Here is a 23,952-nt window from a genome sequence, read left to right as displayed (position 1 = left end):
GAGTGGAACTGACAGCCCTGCTCCATCTTACGGGCCCCAGCAGCTCTTAACACCCAGCTGACACGCTGAATAAAAAGCCCAGGCACCTTGGGTCGGTTCCAAGCCCATCTTTATTAGCAGCGCTCCCCCCTGGCTTTCTGTTCGCGCGCAAACAACGAAGCTCCAGGAGCCCACAGACACAGAAACGTTCCACACACGCAGGCGCCAATCCCAAGGGACCAACCTGTCCCGCTGTGCTCTGCCACACGACGCCTGGCCCTGAGTCTCTAGTCCGTTCAGGTCCCCCTGCGGGGCGGACGCTGCCGTCGCTGACGTGGATAATCCTCATTCAGATAGTACAGGGCTAGCTACACACACACACGATTCCCCTGGCTCGCCCGTCCCAGCCGGCAGGTGACCCCGCGTGGCCTCGGCAGCATGGCAGGGGCCGCAGAGCGCAGCAGGTCATGGGCCTCCTGCCTGTGGCTAGTGGCGTGCTCAGGTCAGGGGCGGTAAAGGCAGGAGCTGGAGAATCAGCGTCCAGACAGCAGGACAGGGCCTCGATCAGAAAAACGCGAGTCCACGGGGGGAGAGGCCAAAGCATCCTGGGCTGGGGGAAGAAGGGGGCATAACCAGGCCAGAGCTGTGGGCCGGTGGAGCCACTGAAGCAAGTCGCTTGCCTCGTGTGCCTGGGGAGAACGAAGCTGTAGGGAGGCTCTGGGCTTGATTTTGCTTCCATTGAGGTCAAGGACAAAACTCCCCTTAGCTGCCCTAGTGCAGAATCAGGCCCCACCTTAAATGCTATAGGGGGCAGGTCCTGCCGTTATCTGCTGGCACCAAGGCAGCGTGTCGGGCTGGATCTGGGGAGGCTGCGCAGCCCCCTGGACTGTGCAGTAAGCTGGGGGGGGGCCCACCGCCGAGCCGGGCACTCACTCAGCAACAACGCCCATTAGCCGGGCGAGAGCGTCGAACACAATCCAGCCCCCCGACGAGCTGAGCTGGGATGCAGCGTGCGCTGCGTAAACAGCAGCAGGTCCTCCTCTCTCGCTGGGAGGGCGGCAGGGCTGCTCACAGGTACTAAGCACTGGTGGGAAAATCGGTTTCACCCCCCTCTACTCTGCTTCCTACTTCCGAGAACGCACTCGCCAGGCCAGTGGCCGGGGCAGTCTGCACGCGGAAGGGGAACGCTGCCACCTAAGTGCCACTTTTTCATTTTGCTGCCCCTGGAAACCGGGAGCTGCTGCAAACGGAGAGGCTACAAAGAGCTTTGGCTCAGAACAAGTGGACGATGATGCAGGGGGGTGGGGCGGGGTTGGCATCTGGCCCCTGGAGATTTCACTGATCTGCAGAAAAATGCAGGTTTCTCCCCGCATGGCAAAGCAGTCGGGCTAGGAACAGGGTTCACTGGGGAGCCACCCAAATCAGTGTTGTCTGCGGTAGTTAGCCGGGTGGCCATGGTCCTAGTCTAGGTCCCTGTTCCCTCTAGGGGAATCCTCTGCTGGTGACATGCGCTGGACCGCCCACCACTGCACTCAGCCAGTGCTGGAGGACACCTGCTAAGCAGGGCAGTGCTGAGCACCCTGTGAACCCACGGCCTCAGCTCCGCTTTCCTCGGTGGTTACCCCTTGGGCGATGGCTGCCCCAGCCATTCCACCGGCTCCAAGGCCTCCCGGGTGGGTGGCTCAGCGACCCCGAGCTCCTGGCAGCTTGGGAAGAGCAGCACAGAAATCTTCTAGGCCCCTGTCCACAGCACAGCAGCCAGCGACCCCAGGAGAGCCCTGTTCTCTGGCTGAGGGGCCGCTGGGCAGTTACAGCCAGGGAACAGCAAGTGCAGAGGGAGGTCATTTCCTTCCCTTTCCACATGCAGACAGATCCCCGACAAGAGCAGCCGCTGACTGCTGTGCTCCTCAACCCCCGCATGGGCCAGTGGCCGAAGCCCGCGGGGCAAGAGCCGGACTAACTGCTGCTGGAGGAAATCGCTCCCTGATCCTTCCTCTTGTGCCACCGGCTTTGCCTCTCTCTGCTCTTTCCATGGCCGGCGGCGGCGGCAGCAGCGACCTGCCAACTGGCTGGCTGCGGAGCAGGCTCCTGTTTACAAAGGATTCCTGTGAAAAGGCCGTTGATCAATCCCAACGCGTGGATCAGGGCAGGGAGTGATGGAAACGGCCGGTGAGGTCAGATGGGCCCACCCTGCCAGGGGCCGAGCGTACGTTTCCTCCTGCCATACGTCCTCCGCCTGCCTTTGGGGAGCCAGTCGCCTTGGAGGGGCCCATCCAGCAAGGCGCTTACATGGGTGCCCATGTATCTGAGCTCCTTGCAGCCCAGGAACAAGCCACCCGGCCTTCCTCACCCTGCCGCAAAACGACCCAGTGGCCTCTATGACTCCACAATTCCACCCTGCGCCCTGGGCTGAGCCGCCGGGGGCGTGGGACCCACGGGAGGGGAGGGGTTCAGCTGCCTTTGATCCCCTAGCCCCGCCCCGCGTTTAAATGATCAACATGAAGGCTTGGTCACGGTGGCCTGAGATGCCCAAGGACCTCCTGCCAGCAGACGCCCTCCCTGGGAGCTGCATGGCCTCTGGCTGGGAAGCCAGGCCCTGCTGCCAGGATGCAGCATCCCAGCAGGGAGTCACCTGGCTGCTCAAAAAAATACAAAACGCTTTGAAGCCTTTTTATTATGGCGGAGCTGGGTGGCTTTTCCTCTCCTCCCCCCGCAACTCCCCTCTCCATCCCTGCCCGCCCCGAGCCTTAAAGTGAAACCACACACTCTGTGCCTGGGTATTCGGGCAGGTTGAGCTCAAATTTCTTCTGCACGTCGTAGGGCAGGAAGCGGCCGGCGAGGAAGTGGTGCCTACCCAGGAAGCGGGTGGCGCACTGCTTGGGCGCGGCCAAGGAGACGAGGACGTCAGGGCTGATTCCCTCGCTGTTTCCCGTCTCCACGTCCCACCCTGCCGTGGCAAAGGAGAGGGAGGAAAGGTGAGAGGCAAGCCGGGCGGGCAGGAGCAAGGTGTGTCTGAGCAGCATTGAGGAGTTAGGTGGGGAAAGGGGACGCCCCACAGCCCAGCTGCGTGCAAGGTGAGGTCTGGGGTGTGGGTCAAAGTTCCCAGGGAGCTGAGCCTGTCCCTGCAGGCTCTTGCACGTTGGTGAGGAGCGGATTTTCACACTCATTTCCCCCGTGTCACTAACAGGAGTGTCCAGATCACACGCACCCACCCAGCGCCACGGGCACCAATCCTCGTGTGGCGGTGCACGCCATCTGCTTCATAAAAATATGTTTAGAAGCGTGGATATGATGTAACTGGAATATGCTTCATGCAAAAGGTCTCGTGTAAGGTATCATTACAAAGCTTATAATCTACTGAGCGTGGTCATCCTCTTTGTATGAATGTATCATTCTTGTATCTGAAACTAGGAATATGAAGCATAACTCTGAGGTCCTACTGTAATTATGCAAAGTGTGGGCCATTAATGATGGGTTAGAATCTTGTTGGCTCCCATTAACCAGGACAACTGATCGTAACAGGTTTATTTACCTGCAAGCCTTCCTGTCTAGGTGCAGGCCAGCCCTGGCAGAATGGAGGGGGTCTCACAGGACATGTGACCATGTCAGCTGATACTGGAATCCATCTTAAACCTGGGGCTTTTCCATTTAGGAGGAGGGGTGGGGACCCAGAGAGACAAAAGATTCCCACCTTGTGCCAAAGCTAGAAAAGGGGGTGGAGCGGAACAAAGGGCGTCCCAGGCATGTGCAATCCCCGGCTTTTCACCTAAGATGCCTGCTGGAACTAACAAGGACTGTACCGGGGAAAGCACTGGGCCCAGACTAGGAAGGAGTCTAATCTTGAGAGAAGCTGATTGGAACATCTCTGAGGGTGAGATTTCCCTGCAGGGCCGCCCCGAGGATTCAGGGGGGCTGGGGCAAAGCGGGGGAGCTGCGGCGCTTGCACTCCCCCGGCGGCGCTCTGGGTCTTCGGCGGCATTTCGGCGGTGGGGGGCCCTTCAGTCGCTCCGCGTCTTCAGCAGCACTGAAGGGCCCCCCACTGCTGAAATGCCGCCAAAGACCCGGACCACCGCCGGGCCAGGGCTCGCGGGGCATTTTGGCAGCGGGGGCCCTTCAGTCGCTCCACGTCTTCAGCAGCACTGAAGGGCCCCCCACCGCTGAAATGCTGCCAAAGACCCGGACTGCCACCGGGCCAGGGCTCATGGGGGGCCCCTGTGGGGCCCAGGGCCTGGGGCAAATTGCCCCACTTGCGCCCCCCCCCCCGGCGGCCCTGTTTACCTGTAATCAGTTTCTTAATGCATTAGGCTTAGACTTGCATGTTTTGTTTTTATTTTGCTTGGTAACTTGTAATCACTTAAATCCTACTTTTTATACTTAAAATCATTTTTGTTTATTAATTAACCCAGAGTAAGTGATTAATACCTGGGGGAGCAAACAGCTGCACATAGCTCTCTATCAGTGTTATAGAGGGCGGTCAGTTATGAGCTTTATACAGAGTAAAACAGATTTATCTGGGGTTTGTATCCCACTGGGAACTGGGTGTCTGGGTGCTGGAGACAGGTGACCTGCTGAGCAGTTTTTGGTTAAAGTCTGCAGCTCTGGGGGCATGGACCAGACCTGGGTCTGTGTTTGCAGCAGGCTGGCGTGTCTGGCTCAACAAGGCAGGGTTCTGGAGGCCCAAGCTGGCAGGGAAAACAGGCTCAGAGGTAAATTCAGCACATCATGTGACACTCCCAAGGGGGCTTCTGTGACCGAACCCGTCTCACCTCGGCTGGGTGAAGAGCCCCTTTGTGCCCCTCAGGAGCGATCAGGGGACACTGTGTGCTCTGGCTAGTCTCTAATGCCTGACATGCAGCCACTTCTAGTGTGGAACTCAGCAGCTGTGCGCCTGGCCCACAGCAACGCTGTGGGAGAGGAAGCAAAGAAGGAAGCAGGATCCAGGTCTTGCCACTCAGGGAATTTAGGGAGAGAGGCAGAATGCCTCTTCCTAGGCTGGAATTCAGCTAGGGTCAGTGAGCTGCGATGCCCCGTCAGCCTCGCCCAGGGCTATACAAATAAATAGCTGGATGCAGAATGCCAAGCAGCAAGGTGGCTGGTTTCCATCCCACGTGGTAGATTAATGAACTCAGTGGCTCCTCTGCCCACACCAGCTGGTCTCGCACCCACGACCCATCAGACCGAGTGGAAGGCAGCACTAGCAGAGCTCTGCAGCGCCGTGCCAGCTCAGCGTGTCCCCGGCCAGCCTAGGGGATGCAGGGCCGGGCAGAGCCAGAACGGCTTCTCCCACGCAGCCCTGGCATTAGGTGGGAATTTGCACATTAAATCTCCAGGGCTCCTGTTTGTTCCTCCCCTGGCTGGGCCGGGCAGGGGTTTTTGCTGCAGTCTGATGGCAATACCAGGCCCAGCCCCCAGACACGACTGTGTTTTGAAATTACATCATGTCTCACTTTGGGGAGCGTAGTATTTATTACAAATGCCTTGAATGCATCGCGAGGCAGCTCCCTTTCAGCTGGGAGCCAGAGCGGCTGGCAAGTGAAGGACACCCAGGAATAGGGGAAGCTGGCACGCAGGAGCCAGGGTTCAAATGCTCCCCAGGGCCCGAGCCCCAGAGGAGAAGCTGGGTCACTCTTGGAGGGAGGAGAAGGGCTGTCTCCGTGCCACGCCGGAAGCTAAGCAGCAGCACAGCATCCAGCTGCTCGTCCGGATCCCAGTCATGCACCGCGCCCTCCTCCGTGTCACACGGTGGGAAAGCACGCGCCCGTGGAAGCTGGGTGTCCGATAGCATAAGCTCCAGCCTATTCCTGTGCAAGGCGCCCGCTCCAAGCTCTGACAACACCCCCTCCCCGTCCCGATCAGCGGCACCCCCAAAAGACGCTGCAGGTTGGCTTTGTAATGTGAGCGGATCCCCCGTGGCTGGATCCCACTGTGGACTCGCTTCTCACTAGCTGCCCGAGGCAGGATTCGAACCCAGGCCTACAGGCAGCATTTGCACTCCTACGGCCACTCACTCAGCCGCTCCTACAAACCCCATCAAATCTCTCTCGTTAGCCCAGCAGAGACCAGGCAGTGCTGTCTGCCGGCTTCGCTCCCGCTAATCTGCCTCTCCCCTCAGCCCTCCAGTTCCCTGCTGCATGGGAGGGGCCCCGGCGAGGTCCCAGTTAAAGGGGAGGTCCCGGAATGGAACAGGCTGAGAATCACTGTCCTAGTTCACCAGTGTCTTTCAGTCTGCAAGTCAAGGCCCTTTACAAACTTAGTCTCGGGAGGCCCATACCACGTTCCCTAGTCTACACAGGGAAGGAAACTGAGGCACTAACCCACTAACCCTCACGTCCCTTCCAGACCTGAGACCAGAACCCAGGTGTCCTGACGCCCAACCTCCCCTCTGCTCTCCCACTAACCCTCACTTCCCTCCCAGACCTGAGACCAGAACCCAGGAGAGTCCTATCCGTCCTCCGCTCTTATGCACACGATGATATGACTGATCGGGCCTGGGGATTTGCTCTCCTTGAAGCTGTTCTTAGCACGTAACCAGTAACCTCAGGGGTCCCTGGCTGCAGAGGGGCTCGAGAGAGATGCGGGAGGTGGGGGGGGTCCTTACGGGGTTGGCTGGTGATCAGCCCTTCCTATTGTTGGAGCTGTGGCTGTGCCCAGAATTTTGCCACCCAGGACAAAGGCCCTTGATGGGTCAGGGCTGCCTGGTGGATCGGATCCTGCCGGCTACTCCAAGGGCAGGAAAGGACAAGCAGGAAGGGGATGGGACCACAGAGAGGGGGGTGGGAGGAGCAGAAGGCGAGGGTGAAGTAAGATCACGTGGCTGGTGCGGGTGAGACCCTGCAGCCACTTGGACCTGAGGTGGCGAAAGGCAGGTAACCAGGGCTGAGGATTCTTGGGTGCGGGATGGGGAGAGCAGGTGCCAATAGGAGAGGGTAAGGCGAGAGGGATCCCCACCTGAGGGCACATCCAGGCTGACGATGGGGATCCGGATCTGTTTCAGGGTGGCTAAGATGCTGGTGTACGGCTCCTTCACCTCCCCCGGCTCGGCGTCGGCTCCCAGGATGGCGTCGATCACCAGGTTGTAGGCGTCATTGATCAGCTGGACCTGGAGGGGGCGGGACCCAGTCAGAAACCCCCATCTGCCAGCCTGAGCCTCACGGCACCCAGCAGGGGGGCTTCGTCCGGCCCACAAGCCCTCTGTGGACTCCCGCGCACACAGGCCAAGGTGACCGAGTGCACCCGCTCCAGTGCACTGGGCTGCTGACTCGCGGTCCTGGCTGCCCCACCCCATGTTCTCCCCGGACGGACCCTCATGCTGGAGCACGGCCCCATCCCCTCTGCCTGCCGAGCTCTCGGTGGCCACTGCCCCTCTCCCTGTCACTCCGACGGAGACGGAATAGATGTTAGCACGCTGGCTCCGTGAGAGCTGCAAGGCCCCGAAGGACTGACAGTACCAGTCAATGAGAAAGAGAAGCATCTCCCAGAGCCTTCTCCCCCCACCCAAGTGTCCCCCTACAACACGCCCTGGGTGCAGAGAAAAGGACCAGCTGCCATCCAGATTAGTTGGGAACTTTTGCCCAGCCCAGCACTGAAGATCAACCTCTAGGAACAGTCTGGCCAGCTCGGAGTGCTGGAGAGAGACCGGCTGGGGGCAGTTTCTATCTATCGCAGGGGGCTCAGGAGCTGGCTCGGCAGGAGGAGTAAGCACATGTGGGTTGTACCAAGCGCCGTTCAGTGCTGGGCTGCGCGCTCTAGGCGCAGGCCGGGGGTGGGGGGGTTGTCGGTAGGTGGTGGCTGCAGCTACTGGGTTCGGTTAGAAGCTGTAACCATGAGCCATTGGCCCCGGTTGGTGTGACAGCAGTGGACTGGGTGGCATCCAACGGGCATGATGAAAGACCATCCGGCTCCAGCTGTCTAACTACACGTAGCAACATGGCGTGTGCAGTTTAGGCCAGGAAGTGAAGATAATCCCATGCACAATGCAAACGGCAGGAGGGCTATAGGGCAGCAAGCTGGAAATTGCCACACCTGGGGTTTGGGCAGCATACACCGGCTCTTACAAAAATTGCCAGAGGATCTTTAATGATCACAAGTGGCCGGGGCCCTCAATAGAAGAGGAACAGTCCCCTGGGGACGTCTCCAAAGACGAAGACAGAGCAAGAGAGAGCGCTCGGACTTCTGAGTGCAGCAAGAAAGCCCAGCTTGATTCATTTGTGTCGTTTTCTATCGTCCGCCTGTGGAGGTTTCTCTTTAAGGCCTGACCCCAGGCAATGGAGTGACAGGTGGCTTCCCAGAATGAAGAAATCACAAGATTAAAGTTAGCAGGCCTGGTCTCCTGGAGGTTTAGCAAAAGCTGCTAACATCCAGCACGCCAGAGTGAAAAACTGCTGTGCTGGCCAGAAGCAAGGTCTTTAAAAAAATAAATGTATGGGGTTATTTTTTTTGTCCTGATGCTGAACTTCTATGGCACAGCTTAAAAAAACACTGCCCCCAAAAAGGAGCCAGGTTGTAACAGGTTTTAAATTGAACATATTTGATCTTATTGTTGCTGTAACGAGAAACTTCTCCTACTGTGCATTTCCAGAGCCTGCGGCAGAATCTGGGACCAAAACCCCAAAGGGTTTGAAAGCAATTGTGCTCTTGCCCATACAGTGGAATGGAGCCACGCGGGACAGTAATTTGAGGTCACATTCCTCCAGCCGAGTCCAATGTTTAAAAAAGAAAATAGCTGGCAGTGTTTGTTTGGGCCGGTAGGAAATAAGACTCAGTAATTCCTTTTCCAGCCGTGAGCGGATTACACTCGCCGTTTGGAGTTTTTGGAACCCTGATGCTTGGATCAGATGCCTGAACAAGAGGCCAAAACCGTCCCCGCACGGAATACACCTCAAATCTAGTCTGGATTCTGCTTTTCCCCCTAATCTCAGCCTTTGGGTTCCACACACACCAGTATTCGACCCTGGGGGGTTTAAACCCAGGAGCCCCTGCTCCTTCCTTCTTACCGGGATTGAAGGAACTGCATGTAATTAGGATTATTAATTATTTGTATTAATATAGCACTAGGAGCCTCAGCCATGGCCCATGCGCCCACTGTGCTAGGAGCTGTACAAACACAGAGAGAAAAGACAGTCCCTGCCCCGAGGAGAGTTAGAGCTGAGAGGCTCTGCTCAGACGCATGTGACTGGCATAGCCAACCCACCCCCCCAAATCCCCACCACCCCACCCACGCTCTGCGGCTGGAGTCAGAGCACAGGCTGTACCCACAGCACTAGGGGGCGCTCTTTCAAAAGAGCTAGAAACCTGATGTTCTTCAGCCCCTTGGACACACCTGCCGCCCTGCAGCACCAGTGTGCACAGCAGCCAGGCGAAGCCCCGCGGGGGCTGATCAGGGAACCCCCCTGGCATCTCCCTCGTGAAAGGGGAGCTCGGCGCGGTACAACTGAAATGAGCTGAAGCCGCTTCCTTTAGGCACAACGGCAGCTTGGTGAATCCTGCACAGAAGATGCCCCCCGACCTCCCCGCACAGAAGACCCCCTCCCCACTGGCCATTTGAAAGTCTCCCAAGGTCCCCAGTGCCTATAAAGCCCCCGCTGGGCCAGGCTGCAGAAACCTGCCCCCACCCCGACACCCAGCACTACCGTAAGCCAGGCTTTGACGGCTCTGAACCCCGGAAGAACTTTGGCTGTTGAGTTTGGTGCTCGTGTCTCCGACGTGGCTGGAGAGCGTATGCTCTGGATCTGAATGGGGGCCGGCTCGGTGGGCAGAGTAAAGGGGAGGGGAACCACGTGTGCGCACACACCCATGCCCACGCGCTCCGTGCCACCGGGGCGTTCTCACCTCCGTCGGCAGGTACGAGAGGAAGGGGATGTCCATCTTTTCGCACTGGGTGGTGAAATCCCGATACAGGGAATTCGGGGAGCGCTTGGGGTAAAAGATGGTCGGCTCGTATTCCTGAGGGAGGACAGGGAGGAGAGAACAATGTAACCCGCACCCAACACGCCTCTTCCCACCCCAGCCCCTTCCTTCCTCGGCCCCACCTTGACTGGCAGCTGCATGCAACCCAGAAACCTTGGTCCTCTGCCCCCCCCACCCCCGCAGTATTTTAAAGGGCCACAGGCCGAAAGGAAAACTCCTGGGGCCCAGTATCAGGGGGTGGCCGTGTTAGTCTGTATCCACAAAAACAACGGGGAGTCCGGTGGCACCTTAAAGACTAACACATTTATCTGGGCAGAAGCTTTCGTGGGTAAAAAACCCCACTTCTTCCTGCGTCCCAGTCCAGCGCTCCTGCGATCACCAGACAGACTTGCCCTGAGCCCAGTGGGCGCTGGATCGGGAACCGCCGTGGCACTAAGCCAACGGCTGCAGGGGGGTTATTCAGCTGGATGGCCCACTCAGAAAGACTGGCACAGCCGATGGCTACCAGAGGGATGGGAAGGGTGGTCTTGTGGCTATGGAGAAGGGACTTGGGACTCCTGGGTTCCACTGGAAGATGCAATTCCCTGAGTAACTTCGGGCAGGTCGGTTCTCTCGGTCACCCCACTGGAAGAGCAGGGAGAATCCTGCACTGCCCCAGGGGAGTTGGGTTTTAATCACTCCTTGCAAAGCACTCCAAGGGGGGGCACGGTGCAGTGCTAACTCTTTGCGATGGCTTTTCTAACCAGACCGGCTCCTGACCATGTCGAGCGCTGGTCCTGGGCTTTCCTCTGGGGCGTGGAAATGAGCCGCTGGGAACATTTCCAGACACACGCGGGCATCCCTCTGGGTCTAGTTTGCACCAGGCAAGTGGGTGAGCTTTGTATTGAAAGGAGGAGCTGGGTCTAACCCGCTGGCAGACCCCCAGGGGCTTGTCTGGGCGGGCTCCTGGGGGCTTCCCACAGCCCCTCAGGGATCAGGGGAGGAATGGCAGGATGATGCTCGTGGTTACAGGGCCCAGCTGGTTCCTCCCTGGGAGCCTGGCCTGATCTAGCCTGCGCTAGCCAGGAGTAACGGAGCAGGAGCTGCTCTCGCCCCTGGCTGCTGGGCTACAGGAAGCACTGAAGGGAGGCAGATGGGTGGCGTTAGCAGGTGTCCAGGGGGACGCTGCATTTGCTCCCATTCGGTGTTTGCCGCTGGGCCTTCCTGGCTTTGGACCACGCTGGGACCTCTGCGACTGACAGCGCTTACAGAGACTGCAGCACCACCCGGGACAGATCCCCTCACTCCTCCCAGGCTCTGAGAGAGCCGGGAAAGACAAGCCACCCCCGCGTTTACCAGGAGAGCGATCCCTCTGCCCTGCTGGGAGCACCCCAGTGCCCCCCCCACTCACCCCCCTCGCCCCCCCCGCTGCTGTGACATCTGGCAGGGAGACACGGGCCCTCCTGGGACACAGAGCACGGAGCGCAGCTGAGCAGTAGGCAGCCCTCGGTCCGAGCTGGGAAATGGCCGCTCAGCCAGCGAGCTCCCAGCACCAGCCTCATGCAGCAGCTTTCCCTACCGAATCCTGCAGCGTATTGACCATGTAACCGCTGTCCCACGGCGCCCCGAGGAGACAAGCCATGGAGGAGATCTCGCTGCCAGGGCGTGGGACTCCAGAGGAGCAGCCTGCACTTTTCTCAGCTTTCTCTGCTCCATTCCCTCCCACTCTGCCTGACCTTTTCCCACGGGATTTTCGCTGGGAGTTGCTGTTTTTAGCTTGTCTGGTCTTTATGTGTCAGTCAGCTCTGGCAGCGTTTAGCAGCTCCTGAATTTCCTGCAGTTTCATGACTGGACCCGGCGGACTCTGGCTGCAACCATATAGACACCTCCCTAGAGCATGCTGTGATGCCTCTGCACATTGGACATGAAGGCTCTGCACCAGCTCTGTGCCCAGTAGTCCCTGGCACTGGGGACAGCACTCTGACTAGGGTTATCCTCCCATTCCTAGGGGCCACAGGGAGCAGAGCATAAATTAGAGCAGCCCTGGGGCTGCTCTCATTTGCTCTGGGGCTGTGGGGGTGCTCAGAACACGGTAAGCACAATGGTGGCTACAGCTCCTCAACCACCCCAAAGTCGCACCTCCCCCAGCGTGTCCCAGGGTGGGAATGGAGCAGCTGAGAATCGGGCCCATTGAATGCACAGGCTGCTGTCTGCCCTCTAGCGGATGGGCTATCAGACCTGCTCAGGTCGCGCAGCCCCCAAACTGCATTCGCTCCCACACTCTGAATCTCATTGCAAGATCAGGTTAGCTGCCCCAGGCCCTTCCCTGGCTGCCCCAGGGCTCCAGTAACAAAGGAAGGTTGTTACAGGGGGTTTTAGTACTGGTGAAAGGCGCCTCTGTCCCCAGAACAGGTGGCTCATAGACAGTGAAAGGGGGGGGGCCTCCCCCACCCCTCAGCTCTGAACGGAGAGATAAGGGGAGGGGTCTAGTCTGTGTGACCCACTCAGTCCTGGGTCTCTCTGCGAGGGCAGCCCACAGAGGTGCTGGGTTCTGCCAGGGGCACCGATTGAGTTTGCCCTGTGGAAATTCATCCCCAGGAAACAGCCTAAGAGTTTCCTGGGCCCCCAAACAGCCCCTGGGGTCTCGCCCTGGGCCCTCTGGATCTGAGTCAGGTGCCAACTGGTGATTCAGAACGGGGGATCCGTACCAGGCCCCCATCCTTGCATCTTCTACTGCAGGTGAAGAACCTCTGACAAATGAATTAACAGGAGCAGCTACCCTGAGGAACCAAAGAGCTGCCTCTGTCACGGCCACTAGCATGGACCAAGAGGCCATGGGATCAAGTCTCCTCTCGCTTACTGAGATCGCAGCAAGGGGCCACCCACCCTTGCAGCACAGGGAGGGTGGCGGAGAAGGAAGTGGGTGATTTGTTAAGGATACTTACAAACACCCGCAAATGCCGTGCGCACACCAAGCCGATGGCACCGTTCTGATCGGGCCCACACACCACAAGCACTGTGGGCTGCTTCCTTGGGAAGGACGGCAGAGGGAACACCTGCAGCGCAGAGCAAAACAATGGGATCAAAACCCTGCAGCGTCACTGAATCTGATCTCCGTCCCCATTCATATCAGCTTGGTCCCCATGGTAGGAATAACCTCCCATGTCTCTTTCTGGCCTTTCATCCCAAAGGTGCCTAAATCCATAAGCAGAGACAGGAAAAACTGCATCCATTGCTGAAATGCAGCCACCTCTGGGTTGGAACACAGCAGCTGTTTAACAGGGCACAACAACGCTACACCAGTGGTTTAGAATAGGAAGTGGAGACGTGTGCTGTATCCAGATGAAACTGCAACGGAGTGGGGAAGACAGAATGGCATTACACCGACTGGGATTTAGCCAGGCCACTGGGATTCACACCTCAATGGTTGCACAACATGATCACAGAGGGGCCAGACTTATCTGAAAGACGGTGGGACCCATTACCCCCCACATTGGGACACATAAGCCAGGCTGGAAGCACCCCACGAGACATGATGTAATCCCAGCCCCAGCAGCCATCTAGCAAGCATGTTGTGCGTGGAGCCCGTGAACAAAGCTGCTTTCTTGTCGCAGCGAGCGAAGAAGCTGATGCACAGCACCAGGGCAGCTTGGCAGGCTCCTAACTGTCTCACTCGCTGCAGCCCTGCTGGACGGAGCAAAAACAGTTTGAAAATTACCAAGCTGCACAGACTCTGCAGGGAGAACCTCCTATTTATCCACTGGCTGATTTTTCCTGCTCTTGGAGTCTGGCCTCTAGTTCCAACCAAACACCGGACACAACCAAATGGCACAAACTATTTACAGTCCCTGATGTCCTGAACAAGCTTTTCAGTACCTGCACCCTGGCCGGCTCCGCTGTACATTGGCTGGGACTCTAGACTTTGGGCACTGCCATGTTTCCGGAGTCTCATGGCTCCAGGAGCGAGGGAATGTCACCATTGCTGGGAAGGAGGGACAGAGACAGAGAGAAGACGCTGCTCCATGAACCCCCTGCCTGGGACTTGAGACCGCACATTTCAGCCATGAGGCTGTTCCCGCCAAGCGCTGAGTTTGGGATTAGAGCTCGGAGATCGACCAATTTTTCAGTTCACTGGCAAGTCTGAATTGTTTTGAAAAATTGTTTTGCGTCAAATTGAAAACATAATTTTTGGCAAATCAAAAAGTTGGGGGGGAAAATCAGTTTCACGTCGAACACTGAACGCTTCTTTTCTTTTTACATTTTCTAAAAATAAAATGAAAGGAAATTTTGAAACAAAAAGTTGTTTCAAATCGAAAAAATATCTGAACATTTTGATTTTTTCGGTTTGTTTTTAGAAGTTAGCTAAAGACTTAGCTGAAATTGATAAAAATTCACAAAATGTTTCAGGGTCACCAAATCTGAATTTTTTTCCAAAAAAGTCTGGGTCAATAAACTTTGCACAGTCCATTCAGGTTGTGCCCAGCGGCTTGGCAGGAAGATGGAGAGTGAATCCAGCACTCACAGTGATTGCTCACTGGTTCTCAAGGAACATGATAGCATTAATGAAGACAATGCTACCCCCATTTCACACCTAGGTAAACTGAGGCAGCACAGCAACGAAGGGCCTGGCGTCCAGGGGGTGCTGAGGATTGCTTTGCTCCCCTAGATGTTGATGGTAACTGAGAACCAGGCCCTCATTGCTTTGAGAGGAAGACTAACCTTGAGGGTAAGACACTGGGCTGGGACTCAGGAGCTCTGGGTTTAACCCTGGGGTCTGCCACAGTTGCACTGGGTGACCTTGGGCAAGTCACTTTCCTGCTCTGGGCTTCAGCTCCCCCTCTGTCCGAGAGGGACAATGACGTTTCCTTTCTCCCGTGGGTTGGCTAGTTAGACAGTGAGCCCTTTGGGGCAGGGACTGTGTCTCACGGTGCAGCCCCTGACACAGCAGGGCTGGGAGCTCAGCTGGGGCTTCTAGTTGATCCTGTATTACAAATAACAACAACCGCCCAAGGTCACACGGTGGCAACAAAGGGGCCCGATTTTCCCCGGGCCGGCGCACTCCTTCCTCCAGCTCAATCATTCACGGCAGCTGCTGAGCTCCAGCTTCCTGACGCCCAGGAGCTCCCCTCCGACCCGCCCTCCTCCTAGGCAAACCAGGAACTTCCCCTGCCGCCTACCACCCTCCCTGGCTGCAAACCAATTCCTCGGCCAGGCGACAGAAATCAAGAGCAGCACCATCTCGGGCATGCGGCTCTCCAGAGGAGAACGCTCGGGCACGCCCAGCCAGCGTCGCGCATCGAGGGCCACAGAGGATCGAGGAGCTCAACTCCCAAATGTTTCTCTTCCCAAAACAAATTGTGTGCCCTTAAACGGGGGGGCCATTAGCTGGCACAGAGGCTTAGAATGGAAAAGCTGAGCCAGCCCTAAATACAGTGGCGCTACTGAGCCTTCACTCTCATCAGACACAAAGCTATCTTTGATCCATAAATCTTCTCTCTCTATTTATGAAGGCCAAGCTGTAAAAACACATGGGAACCTATTTTCTCCTGGAAATGGGGCGAGAATGACCTTAAGATCTCTGTCCTGTCCTGCACCACGTAAAAGGCGTTTAGCCCCTGAGCTTTAGTCAGGACAGAAACTCAGCTGAGGATCTTGCCCTGTCCAAAGGTGTCAATGCAGTGAGCCAGGGCTCCGGGATTCTGGAAGCCACGAGACTGAACGGGGTGTCAAGAAGCAGCTCGAGAAGCAATAATCCCATGCCTGGACGTATGGAGGGGACTTGGATTTGTGGCCGGGAGGGAGTTTCTGCTACAATCTGTTCATTTTTATTCCCCCTCATTAACACAGCTAAGGCCTCATCTCCAGCACAGAGGTCAACCTCTAATTGGGCCCCCTGCGACGCAGCATGGCCTAGTGGCTAGAACATCAGACTAGGGGACCCCAATCAATCCCTGGCTCTGTCAGTAGCCTTGGGCTAGTCCCACTGGGGTGCCTCTGCTGCCCGTCCTACCCTTTGTCTTGTCCGTTTAGATTGTTAGCTCCTTGGGGCAGGAGCTGCCTAGGTGTACGTACAGCCCCTGACACAATGGGACCCCGGTCTCTAGGTGCTGCTGTCATACAAATAAATACTAATTTGAAGTGGCAGACAAGGGGCAGGAACAACTTTCCACAGCCCGTCCATCCAGTGATTCCAGCCGGGGTAAAGCCTTACTCGGGGACACAGCGGGATTTACTCAGCCCGGGGCAGGGACTGTCTTTTTGTTCTGGGTTTGTGCAGCAGCCAGCACAGTGTGGGCCTGGGCCATCCCTGGGCTCCTAGCCCTCCCGCTGCTTTCCCACAAGGCACCACCCACTGCAGAGGTGGCCTGTCTGGTCACCTGTCTGCACTCCGCTGTCCAGGGGTCAGCTTGGCCAGAAGCCACCTGTGCTGTCCCCGGAGCCCTGGCACGGAGCATCGTCAGGGCGCCCGGCGCAGTCCATGCAGCGCAGTCCATGGAGCGGGCAGACGATGCTGCAGCGGGAGGCAGGGAGTGGGATGTGAGCGGCTGAAGCCGATAAACTCTTGAACCCGAGAGTTTTATTTAAATGTGGAGCAAGGTCTCAGGGGAAGGGAGCGTGAGACAAATCGTGGGCAGGACAGTGACGATCAGCTTCTAACTATAACCTCATTGGCAGCTGCCCAGGCAGGCTTCTCTGGGGAGGTTCCCCGGGGACTGGCTGAGCAGAGGCAGCAGGTGCTTCGAGGGGTTTTAAGCGACAGCTGAAAATAGAAGGGGCTGGTTTTATAAATCCCAGCGGCTGGCGGGTTGGCTCCCGAACAGACAGCCCATTGCCAGGACCAGAATTAATCCTGCGGCTCAAAGAGAGCACCGGAAGGTGATTAAAAAAGCCGGGCTGGAGGGGAAGGAATATCTGTCTAATACTCCTATTAACCACTGTCCGCTAGTGACGCTCCTCCCACGGAAATTCGCCTGCTTTAAATTTTCCCTCATTAACGTAACTGGATTTTAACAAAGCTTTGCACACGTGGGCCTCCCCCAAACGCAAATCTATTCTCTCCTCCCCCATCCTGCCGTATTCCTGGCCAGATGGCAAGTGAGGTATGCAGCTAGTCCATGGAGTCGTGCGTCCCTTTGCTGGTACCCTCGCCCCTCTGGCGTGTGCTACATGCCCCTGGCATGTCCTGTCCCTACTCTCCAGCGTATCTACCTCTCCCCCCAGCTTAGTGTCATCTGCGAACTTGCTGAGGGTGCAATTCATCCCATCATCCAGATCATTAATGAAGATGTTGAACAAAACTGGCCCCAGGACCAACCCTTGGGGCACTCCGCTTGATACCGACTGCCAACTAGACATGGAGCCGTTGATCACTACCCGTTGAGCCTGACAATGTAGCCAGCTTTCTGTCTACCTTATAGTCCATTCATCCAGCCCATATTTCTTTAACTTGCTGCCAAGAATACTGTGGGAGACTGTATCAAAAGCTTTGCTAAAGTCAAGATATATCACGCCCACTGCTTTCTCCATATCCACAGAGCCAGTTATCTCATCATAGGGCCAACTTGGTACAAAACCAGGTGCAACTCGGCACTTTGCTTTGACCCAAGCGTGTAGCTGATATTTTCGGTTCGTTCCAACCAGAAATTCAGGAGGCTGCAAACTCAGGTGGGTCAGAACCAAAAGAACTGGACCTTGGCTTTTTCACGCTGTTCTAAGGGAGAACTGTGACACGAAGCACCCCTGTATTCACACCCTACACACCATTGTAATAATCCCTGTACAAAATGCACCTGGTGTAACTTGCCGATCACTGACATTCTTGGGGGTCAGCGCCGTGGATACACACTGGAATGATGATGGAGGTGTGTTTGACCCAGGTCTGGCAGGGGACTTGGTAACCAGGCCTTTCCAAAGGAACGTGTCTTTAAACTGAACTGTTTGGTAACTCCGGGTAATGTAGCAAACCGTTGACTATTGACTCCTGAAAAGGACAACGAACCTTAACACCTGATTGTCGCAGGCCAGGGCTGGACATTTCAGAGCACACCTTTCTGGGACAAGGAGGGGTGGAGCAGAGAGTGGAGTCACCACACCAGGTGTTACCCAAGGCTGGGGGAAGCCAGGGGGAATCTGTGGCATTGCAGGTGGGCTCCAGGATTCAAAGCTGGTGCAGGGCTGCCCAGCACAGAGACCGAGTGCATGCTTGATGCTGACTGTGGGTGTCCCAGGCAGAGCGCCACAGTGGCCAGGCAGCGGGAGGCACTCGGGGTTACAGGGTAAGAGGTGCCAGCCCCTCACCCGTCTGGGTTGCACCCAGAACGTGACAGGAATGATTCCCCTCGATTCCAAAAACATGTTTCAGCCACCAGGACAAATCCCTGCCGCACGCGGCCCATGCAGCAGAACGGGGCCGCTGGGCGTGAGGATGACGACGAGCCGGAGCAGTCTGAATTCCAGGCATCCCTGCTGCCTTCCACGAAGGCCGAGTGCCCAGAGCGAGCCCAGAGACCGACAACTCACAAGTCTGATTCCGTGCATGGCAGCCGTCCTAACTGGCATTCTCACTGCCAACCCCCGGGAAACTCACCCATGTCGCCTTTCCGAGCCGTGCCAACTGGGTGAGCAGTGCGCTGGCAAAGGGGAGCCACAGTGGGTACAAACGGGGTGTGGAGTGGGCGGGCTCCCCCTGGCCCAGATCCTGCAACAGCCTCCCTGTGTGGGGCCAGGGCTCTGCGAGTCCTGAGCAGCTGTGGCCAGGTGGGTCAGATTTGACGTGGCGTGGAACTTCCCCTTCTCCCCCCAATGCGGTGGGTTTGGGGCAGGGGCCGGTGGAGGAGACAGGCAGCCCAGGGAGTGAAGCAGATGCCCCCATCCTCCGTGGGGGTCCCACGAAGCCCACAGATCTTCAAGCGTCTGTGGGGTGGAAGGTCCCAGGTGCAATGAAAATCAGGCTCACGTTTCCACTGCCCTGGCATCATCTCCCAAGGGCCTCCAACGCCCCGGGAGGGGCAGAGCTCCCCAAGGTAACGGCCTCCGTCCCTGGGAGAGCAGCCAGTGCTGGCTCGTTCTAACGCTGGATGCTCTGAGCCAGTGAACGGCAAGGCGCGGGCATTGTCTGCTGCGGGGGTGACGCTTTGGGAAGTCTGCCGCTGGCACCAGCAGATGACACGTGGTGCTCTCCACGTGGCTCCTGCTGTGAAATTCATCCTCCTAATAACCACAGCTGGGCTTTGGAATTCATGGCTGGACTCTTGGAACAATGACCCCCCTCCACGCAACAAGCGGGGGCCAGGTGGGGATGAGGTGCCAAGCTGCCTTCCCCTTGGATTCTGCTGATAGATGGGGAGGGAACGGGGCCATGCGTTCCTCCCGCTCCAGGGTCCCTGCAGGAGGAGACCTGGTTTGCATGGATCCATTGGATCCCCATGCAAGCAGCCGTCTCCACGGGCACTGGGTACTGGGGTAACCGGCCGCTGCAGCTGACTCCAGGGCTTGGAACGCTGAATGGCTCACAATAAGCTTTGCATCCAGCAGACACGGGTCCCCTTTCCTCTCCCCCCCCCCCCCCCCGAGCACGGCCCGGGTCTCTGGGAACACGAGAGCATTTTCCCCTGGAGCTGATAACCTCAGATCACATTTATTTAAAGAAAATAAAAAGTTGAGCTCCTGTGCAAGCAGTTTAACCCAGATGAAATAATTGCAGGTGCCCAAGCAATCCAAAAACAACAGGGGGAGGAAGAAGGAGCTGGAGAATGGAAAGCTTTGGTTCCACTGCCATCTGCTTAACGTCCCAGCAAACAGCCAGCAGCTGACAGAAACTGCCACGAATCTCTGCAGCATGACTGATTGCAGCATGCAGCTCAGGAGCACAGGGCGGGCAGCCAGGGGCAACCAGGTGCCAATCCCAGCTCGGATTTATGGGACCCCTTTTGGTGCCTCAGTTTCCCCATCTGTACGGGGAGGATGCTGCTGCTGAGCTCACTGCAGAGGGGATGCTGTTGAGGGTTAATCAGGACACTGGGCGGATTGTATCAGTGTGCGTAGGACTGGGAGCTCTTGGGCAGGGGCCATCTTCCCGGGGTGGGGTCCCTAGGGCTCCAAAGGCCACGTGTAACCCGGATTGAGTGGAGGATGAACCAGGGAATTCTGCTCTGCATTTCAAATGCCACAAAGTCAGTTTGTGGCTCAGCCCCACCCAATCCCACAGCTGCCCTTTGAGCCGCTGACAACCCCCCACCTCCGTATCGTGGCTCTCTAAGGAAAGCAGAGCAGACCTGGGCTCTGAGCCTCCAGAACCAGAACACCAGACCCACAGCGGCCAGGCTCAACCCCCACAACAGAAAACCAAACTCCACCTCCCAAAGGCTTGGGAACCTCAGAGCCAGGCCTGGATGTGGAGCCGAACTCTGCAGCTGGGGCCCAGCGGCAAGGCTGATCTGGCCCCAAACGTCCCAGTGGCCCCCGAAGCTCTCAGGAATGTTGGACGCTGATCTGGACCTGGGTCCCGACCTTGTGACTCAGGCCTCTCTCCATTTGGTTTCCAAACCCTTCTCCGCAGAAGAACAGAGGCAGGAGAAATTGTTCAGGTGCTCACGTGTCCTGTCGAAAGGCCGCATGCAGTGGGGGCGTCTGGTTTGAAGGGGCTGCACTGGGCTCTCTGAATGCCGTGGATGGCTGCAGAGGAGTGTGCGGGATCGAATCCCCGTTCGCGTAGCACACCGGACAAGCAAAGGCTTCATTTTTCCACTTGGCAGGTTTGGCCTTCATTGAAGGCAGCGCTGACAGGATATCGCCCCCTCGGCTGTTTCAGGGCTTGGCTCCTGGAGGAACGCAGCAGTGCTGCCGCTCTGTACGACACCCTAACTGCGCTCTGCCTCCCCAGGCATCCATCACCCTTGCAATGGATTTGTGGGGTCTGAGACTCTGAGTCCAGGTCAGGGGGAATCACGGCCATGACATGATACTCAGGAGACAGAGCGCTGCCCCTGCTCGTTATTTCAGTAGCAGAGGGAGGCCCCACCTGAGCTGAGAACCCCACCGTGCCAGGCACTGCATAGACAGACCCAAAGAGCTGCCTGTTTAAATAGACAAGACAGCCACAGGAAGGATCATTATCCCCATGGGGGCTGAGGCCCAGAGAGATGCAGTGACTTGCCCAAGGTCAGCCAGGGAGTCTAGCAGAGTCGAGAATCGAACCCACGTCTCCTGAGTCCCAGCCCAGTGCCTTAGCCATGAAGCCAGGGTTTTCTGAGCTGAGATGGGGGCAAAGGGAGGAAGACTCCTCCCCAGGCTCTGATCAGCCCTTTAGCCTTTGCTGGAATCACCTTTCAAACAGCTTGGTTCCCAGAGAGAAAAATGCCAAAAAAAAACCCAAAAAACTCCTGGGGTAAATTTCTTGTTTTAGAACTTTCCAAGTTCAGGTTCTTTGGTCTAAAAAGATTATTTAAGTTTGATCACACCCAGCCCTACCCTCTGCCAGACCTCCAGAGGGGTGATCTCATCAGATCTCCTGTATGGAAGAACCCTGTGGAAAACCCAGGTGCTATGAGATGACGGGTTGGTGAGTCCATCGGAAGGGTTCTTTCCTCTGACCTGTAACAACGCCCCATTGCGGCATCTTTGGTGTGAGGTATAAACTCAAGATCCAGTTTTTGCAGAAGCACATGGGGGCCTGGGTCAAACTCGGTAACCTCCAGCTCACCTGAGAGCTTCCCCTGCTGCTTCAATTGGGTACAGAATTCTAATCCGCTTCCTGCTCTAAATGTCATTGTGCACGTGTCCCACCCCAGAGGTGACTAAAGTGATCAGTCCTCTTGCCTGTCTCATCAGGGCATTAACTGAGCAAAGCCAGGAAACCAGAAATGACACCCACAGATATTGCTGTCTGTCTGCAACAGCTAGTCCAACACCCCCTTGCTCTCCTCTCTGTTTTATAAGCTGCAAATCAGATCTCTGTCTAAACCCATTAGGCATGGATTTCTTAATCCCAAAGCAGGGATAAACCTTTGAACTGGCCTCTCCCAGAAATTAACCCAACAAAAGGTCAGAGGTGGATGCTCCAGTCTGACACCCTGACACTTATATCCATTTTTTAAAGGATGTTGCTTGTTGCATCTTTAAAAGTGTTACAACGCAGGATTTATTTGTAAGAGATTTCAGTCCTGAGCAGTACCCTGGGCCTCCCAGTTTAGTGTGACCGCACAGTTCTGGGTCCACAATTCCAGTTGGTAGTTCTGAAGACTGGTTCAGTTATAAAACTAACCACGGACCATTAACAGTGTGCAGGCAAACTGAATTTTCAGACCCCCTGCGCAGAACAGAAAAAAACCCCCCCCCCCCCCCCCCCCCCGGCATCTCTGAATGTGTTTGACATTTTACCACCTAAGTCTGCCGAATCTGGAGCTGCTTGTTAGAACAGCCTGATTCCAGGTCAATATTTACTTACTGAGTTCTAGTTAATAAGCAAGGTGTTTGCCGGATATCTAAAGGTTGGAGGAAATCTTGGGCTAGCAGATGTACATCCCAGCTACACATGCAGCAGGGAGCCCTCCCCCCCAGAACTTTGATGCACCACCCAAGTAAGAATAGTCCATGCTTGGTCTTGTATGGGATAATCCCTCCTAGTGACAGACAAAAGCCTGATGAGGCTGAGTTCAGAAAAGCCACCCAAAAGTTTGGACACTTCTTCCAGCTAAAGGTGGACCAAAAATGCAAAGTCTAGTTCCAAACTTCCCCCAAATCTCAGGATCTCTGTATCCAGGGTTTGGGATTGTCTCATTAATTTATTTATTAGCCCTGTAGTGACTGGAGACTGGGGCTCAGAGAAGAACTGATTTTTCAGTTTGGTGGCCAAACTGAAAAGAAATTCAGTCCCTTTCGAACCCAAACTGAACCTTTTCCATGTTTCGCCTAAAACTGTCAAACGAAGCATCGATTCTGATTGATGTTTTCCAAAGGAAACAGTTTGTTTCTAGATGAAATGTCAAAACCATTCATTTAAAAAATGTCAAAATGAGCCATTCAGACTTTAAAAAATGAGGAATTTTATTTTATTCAGCTGAAACTATTCACCAAATTTTGACCCAAATTCGCAAGCATTTCAGTTGCCCCAAATCTGCTTTTTTCTGACGAATTTACTAATTGATGAAAAATTTTTGCCCAGCTTTACTAGAGACCCCAAATAAAGTCATAACCCTGTGTGCCCAGTGCTAGACATCGGCCCTGAGTAAGAAAATTAATGTCTCTATAGAGATCTGAGTGTTGATTTGAATCCCCTGATCCAGCTATTGAACTACACTACATAGCAGTTTGAGACAGGAAGTGAAGAAGAATCCTATAGTCACTCAAAATGGGAGGAGAATTCTGCAGAGTCTGTCCATCTGCCTACCTACTCCGCCTGTCGGCGTGTTCTGCCTGCAGCAAAGGGATGCTACCTTCAAAGAGATGTGGGGTGGAATCTGGTGGCACCTAAGAGCCGTTCCCAAAGAGGCTGCCTGGGCATAATACCTGAGTTGATCCAATGACAAAGATATGGGCTGCTCGATCTCACGGCAGCAGGACGGGAAGTGTCATCTCCCAGGTAAGTCAAGATGGGAGGATCACACTTGAAGCGGACAGATGGACCGAACTCCAGGCATGACTTGGAGATGACATTGGCTACTACAGCTCCAAGATCTTACTCAGCAGCTCGGCAAAGAATAAAACTGGCCTCTTGGTAAATACAGGTTCCCTCCTTGTGTGAGTTAAAGCACATGTTTTAAAGCTGATGGGTTACCGGCTGAGAACTGGAGAGCGTCGGCCTCCGAGCTTTGCAAACTGAAGGAAAAGGTGATGTTAATTTAAACAGCAAAGCGGCTCCTAGTTACTTCCCCCAGTTTCCATGTAAATCAGCTATTCTGCAGCTCAGTATGGAAAGTGAGCACCAGGCAGGCTGAGGGCAGCTAGCTCTACTCAGCTACTGTTATCTGGTTATTCTCAGCTGCTTTCTTCCCGGGCCTTCCCAGGGAATGGCCGTGGCCAGTGGCCTGCTATGTTCTTGACTCAGCCAGTGGTGGCCAGCATTAGCCAAGCCCTGGTCCTGCTGGAAAG

At 56.0% G+C, this 23,952-nt stretch overlaps 1 protein-coding gene across 2 annotated transcripts in view; it reads right to left on the bottom strand.

The window, feature by feature from the left end:
- Positions 1-60: 60 nt before the first annotated feature.
- The window catches only part of YJEFN3 (YjeF N-terminal domain containing 3), a 45,302-nt gene continuing 21,410 nt past the window's right edge, over positions 61-23,952 (bottom strand). For both annotated transcript variants that reach the window (XM_044998655.1, XM_044998656.1), the window contains exons 4-7: positions 12,810-12,920; positions 9,808-9,921; positions 6,928-7,078; positions 61-2,926 (exon numbers count right to left, since the gene is read on the bottom strand). In XM_044998655.1, coding sequence (XP_044854590.1) covers positions 2,727-2,926; positions 6,928-7,078; positions 9,808-9,921; positions 12,810-12,920 — 576 coding nt within the window. In that variant the 3' untranslated portion in view covers positions 61-2,726. The remainder of the gene's footprint in view (positions 2,927-6,927; positions 7,079-9,807; positions 9,922-12,809; positions 12,921-23,952) is intronic.

Source organism: Mauremys mutica, chromosome 24 (genome assembly GCF_020497125.1).
Source record: "Mauremys mutica isolate MM-2020 ecotype Southern chromosome 24, ASM2049712v1, whole genome shotgun sequence".
In the NCBI taxonomy this organism is placed as follows: Eukaryota; Metazoa; Chordata; order Testudines; family Geoemydidae; genus Mauremys; species Mauremys mutica.
This window is presented reverse-complemented; position numbering and strand designations above follow the sequence as displayed.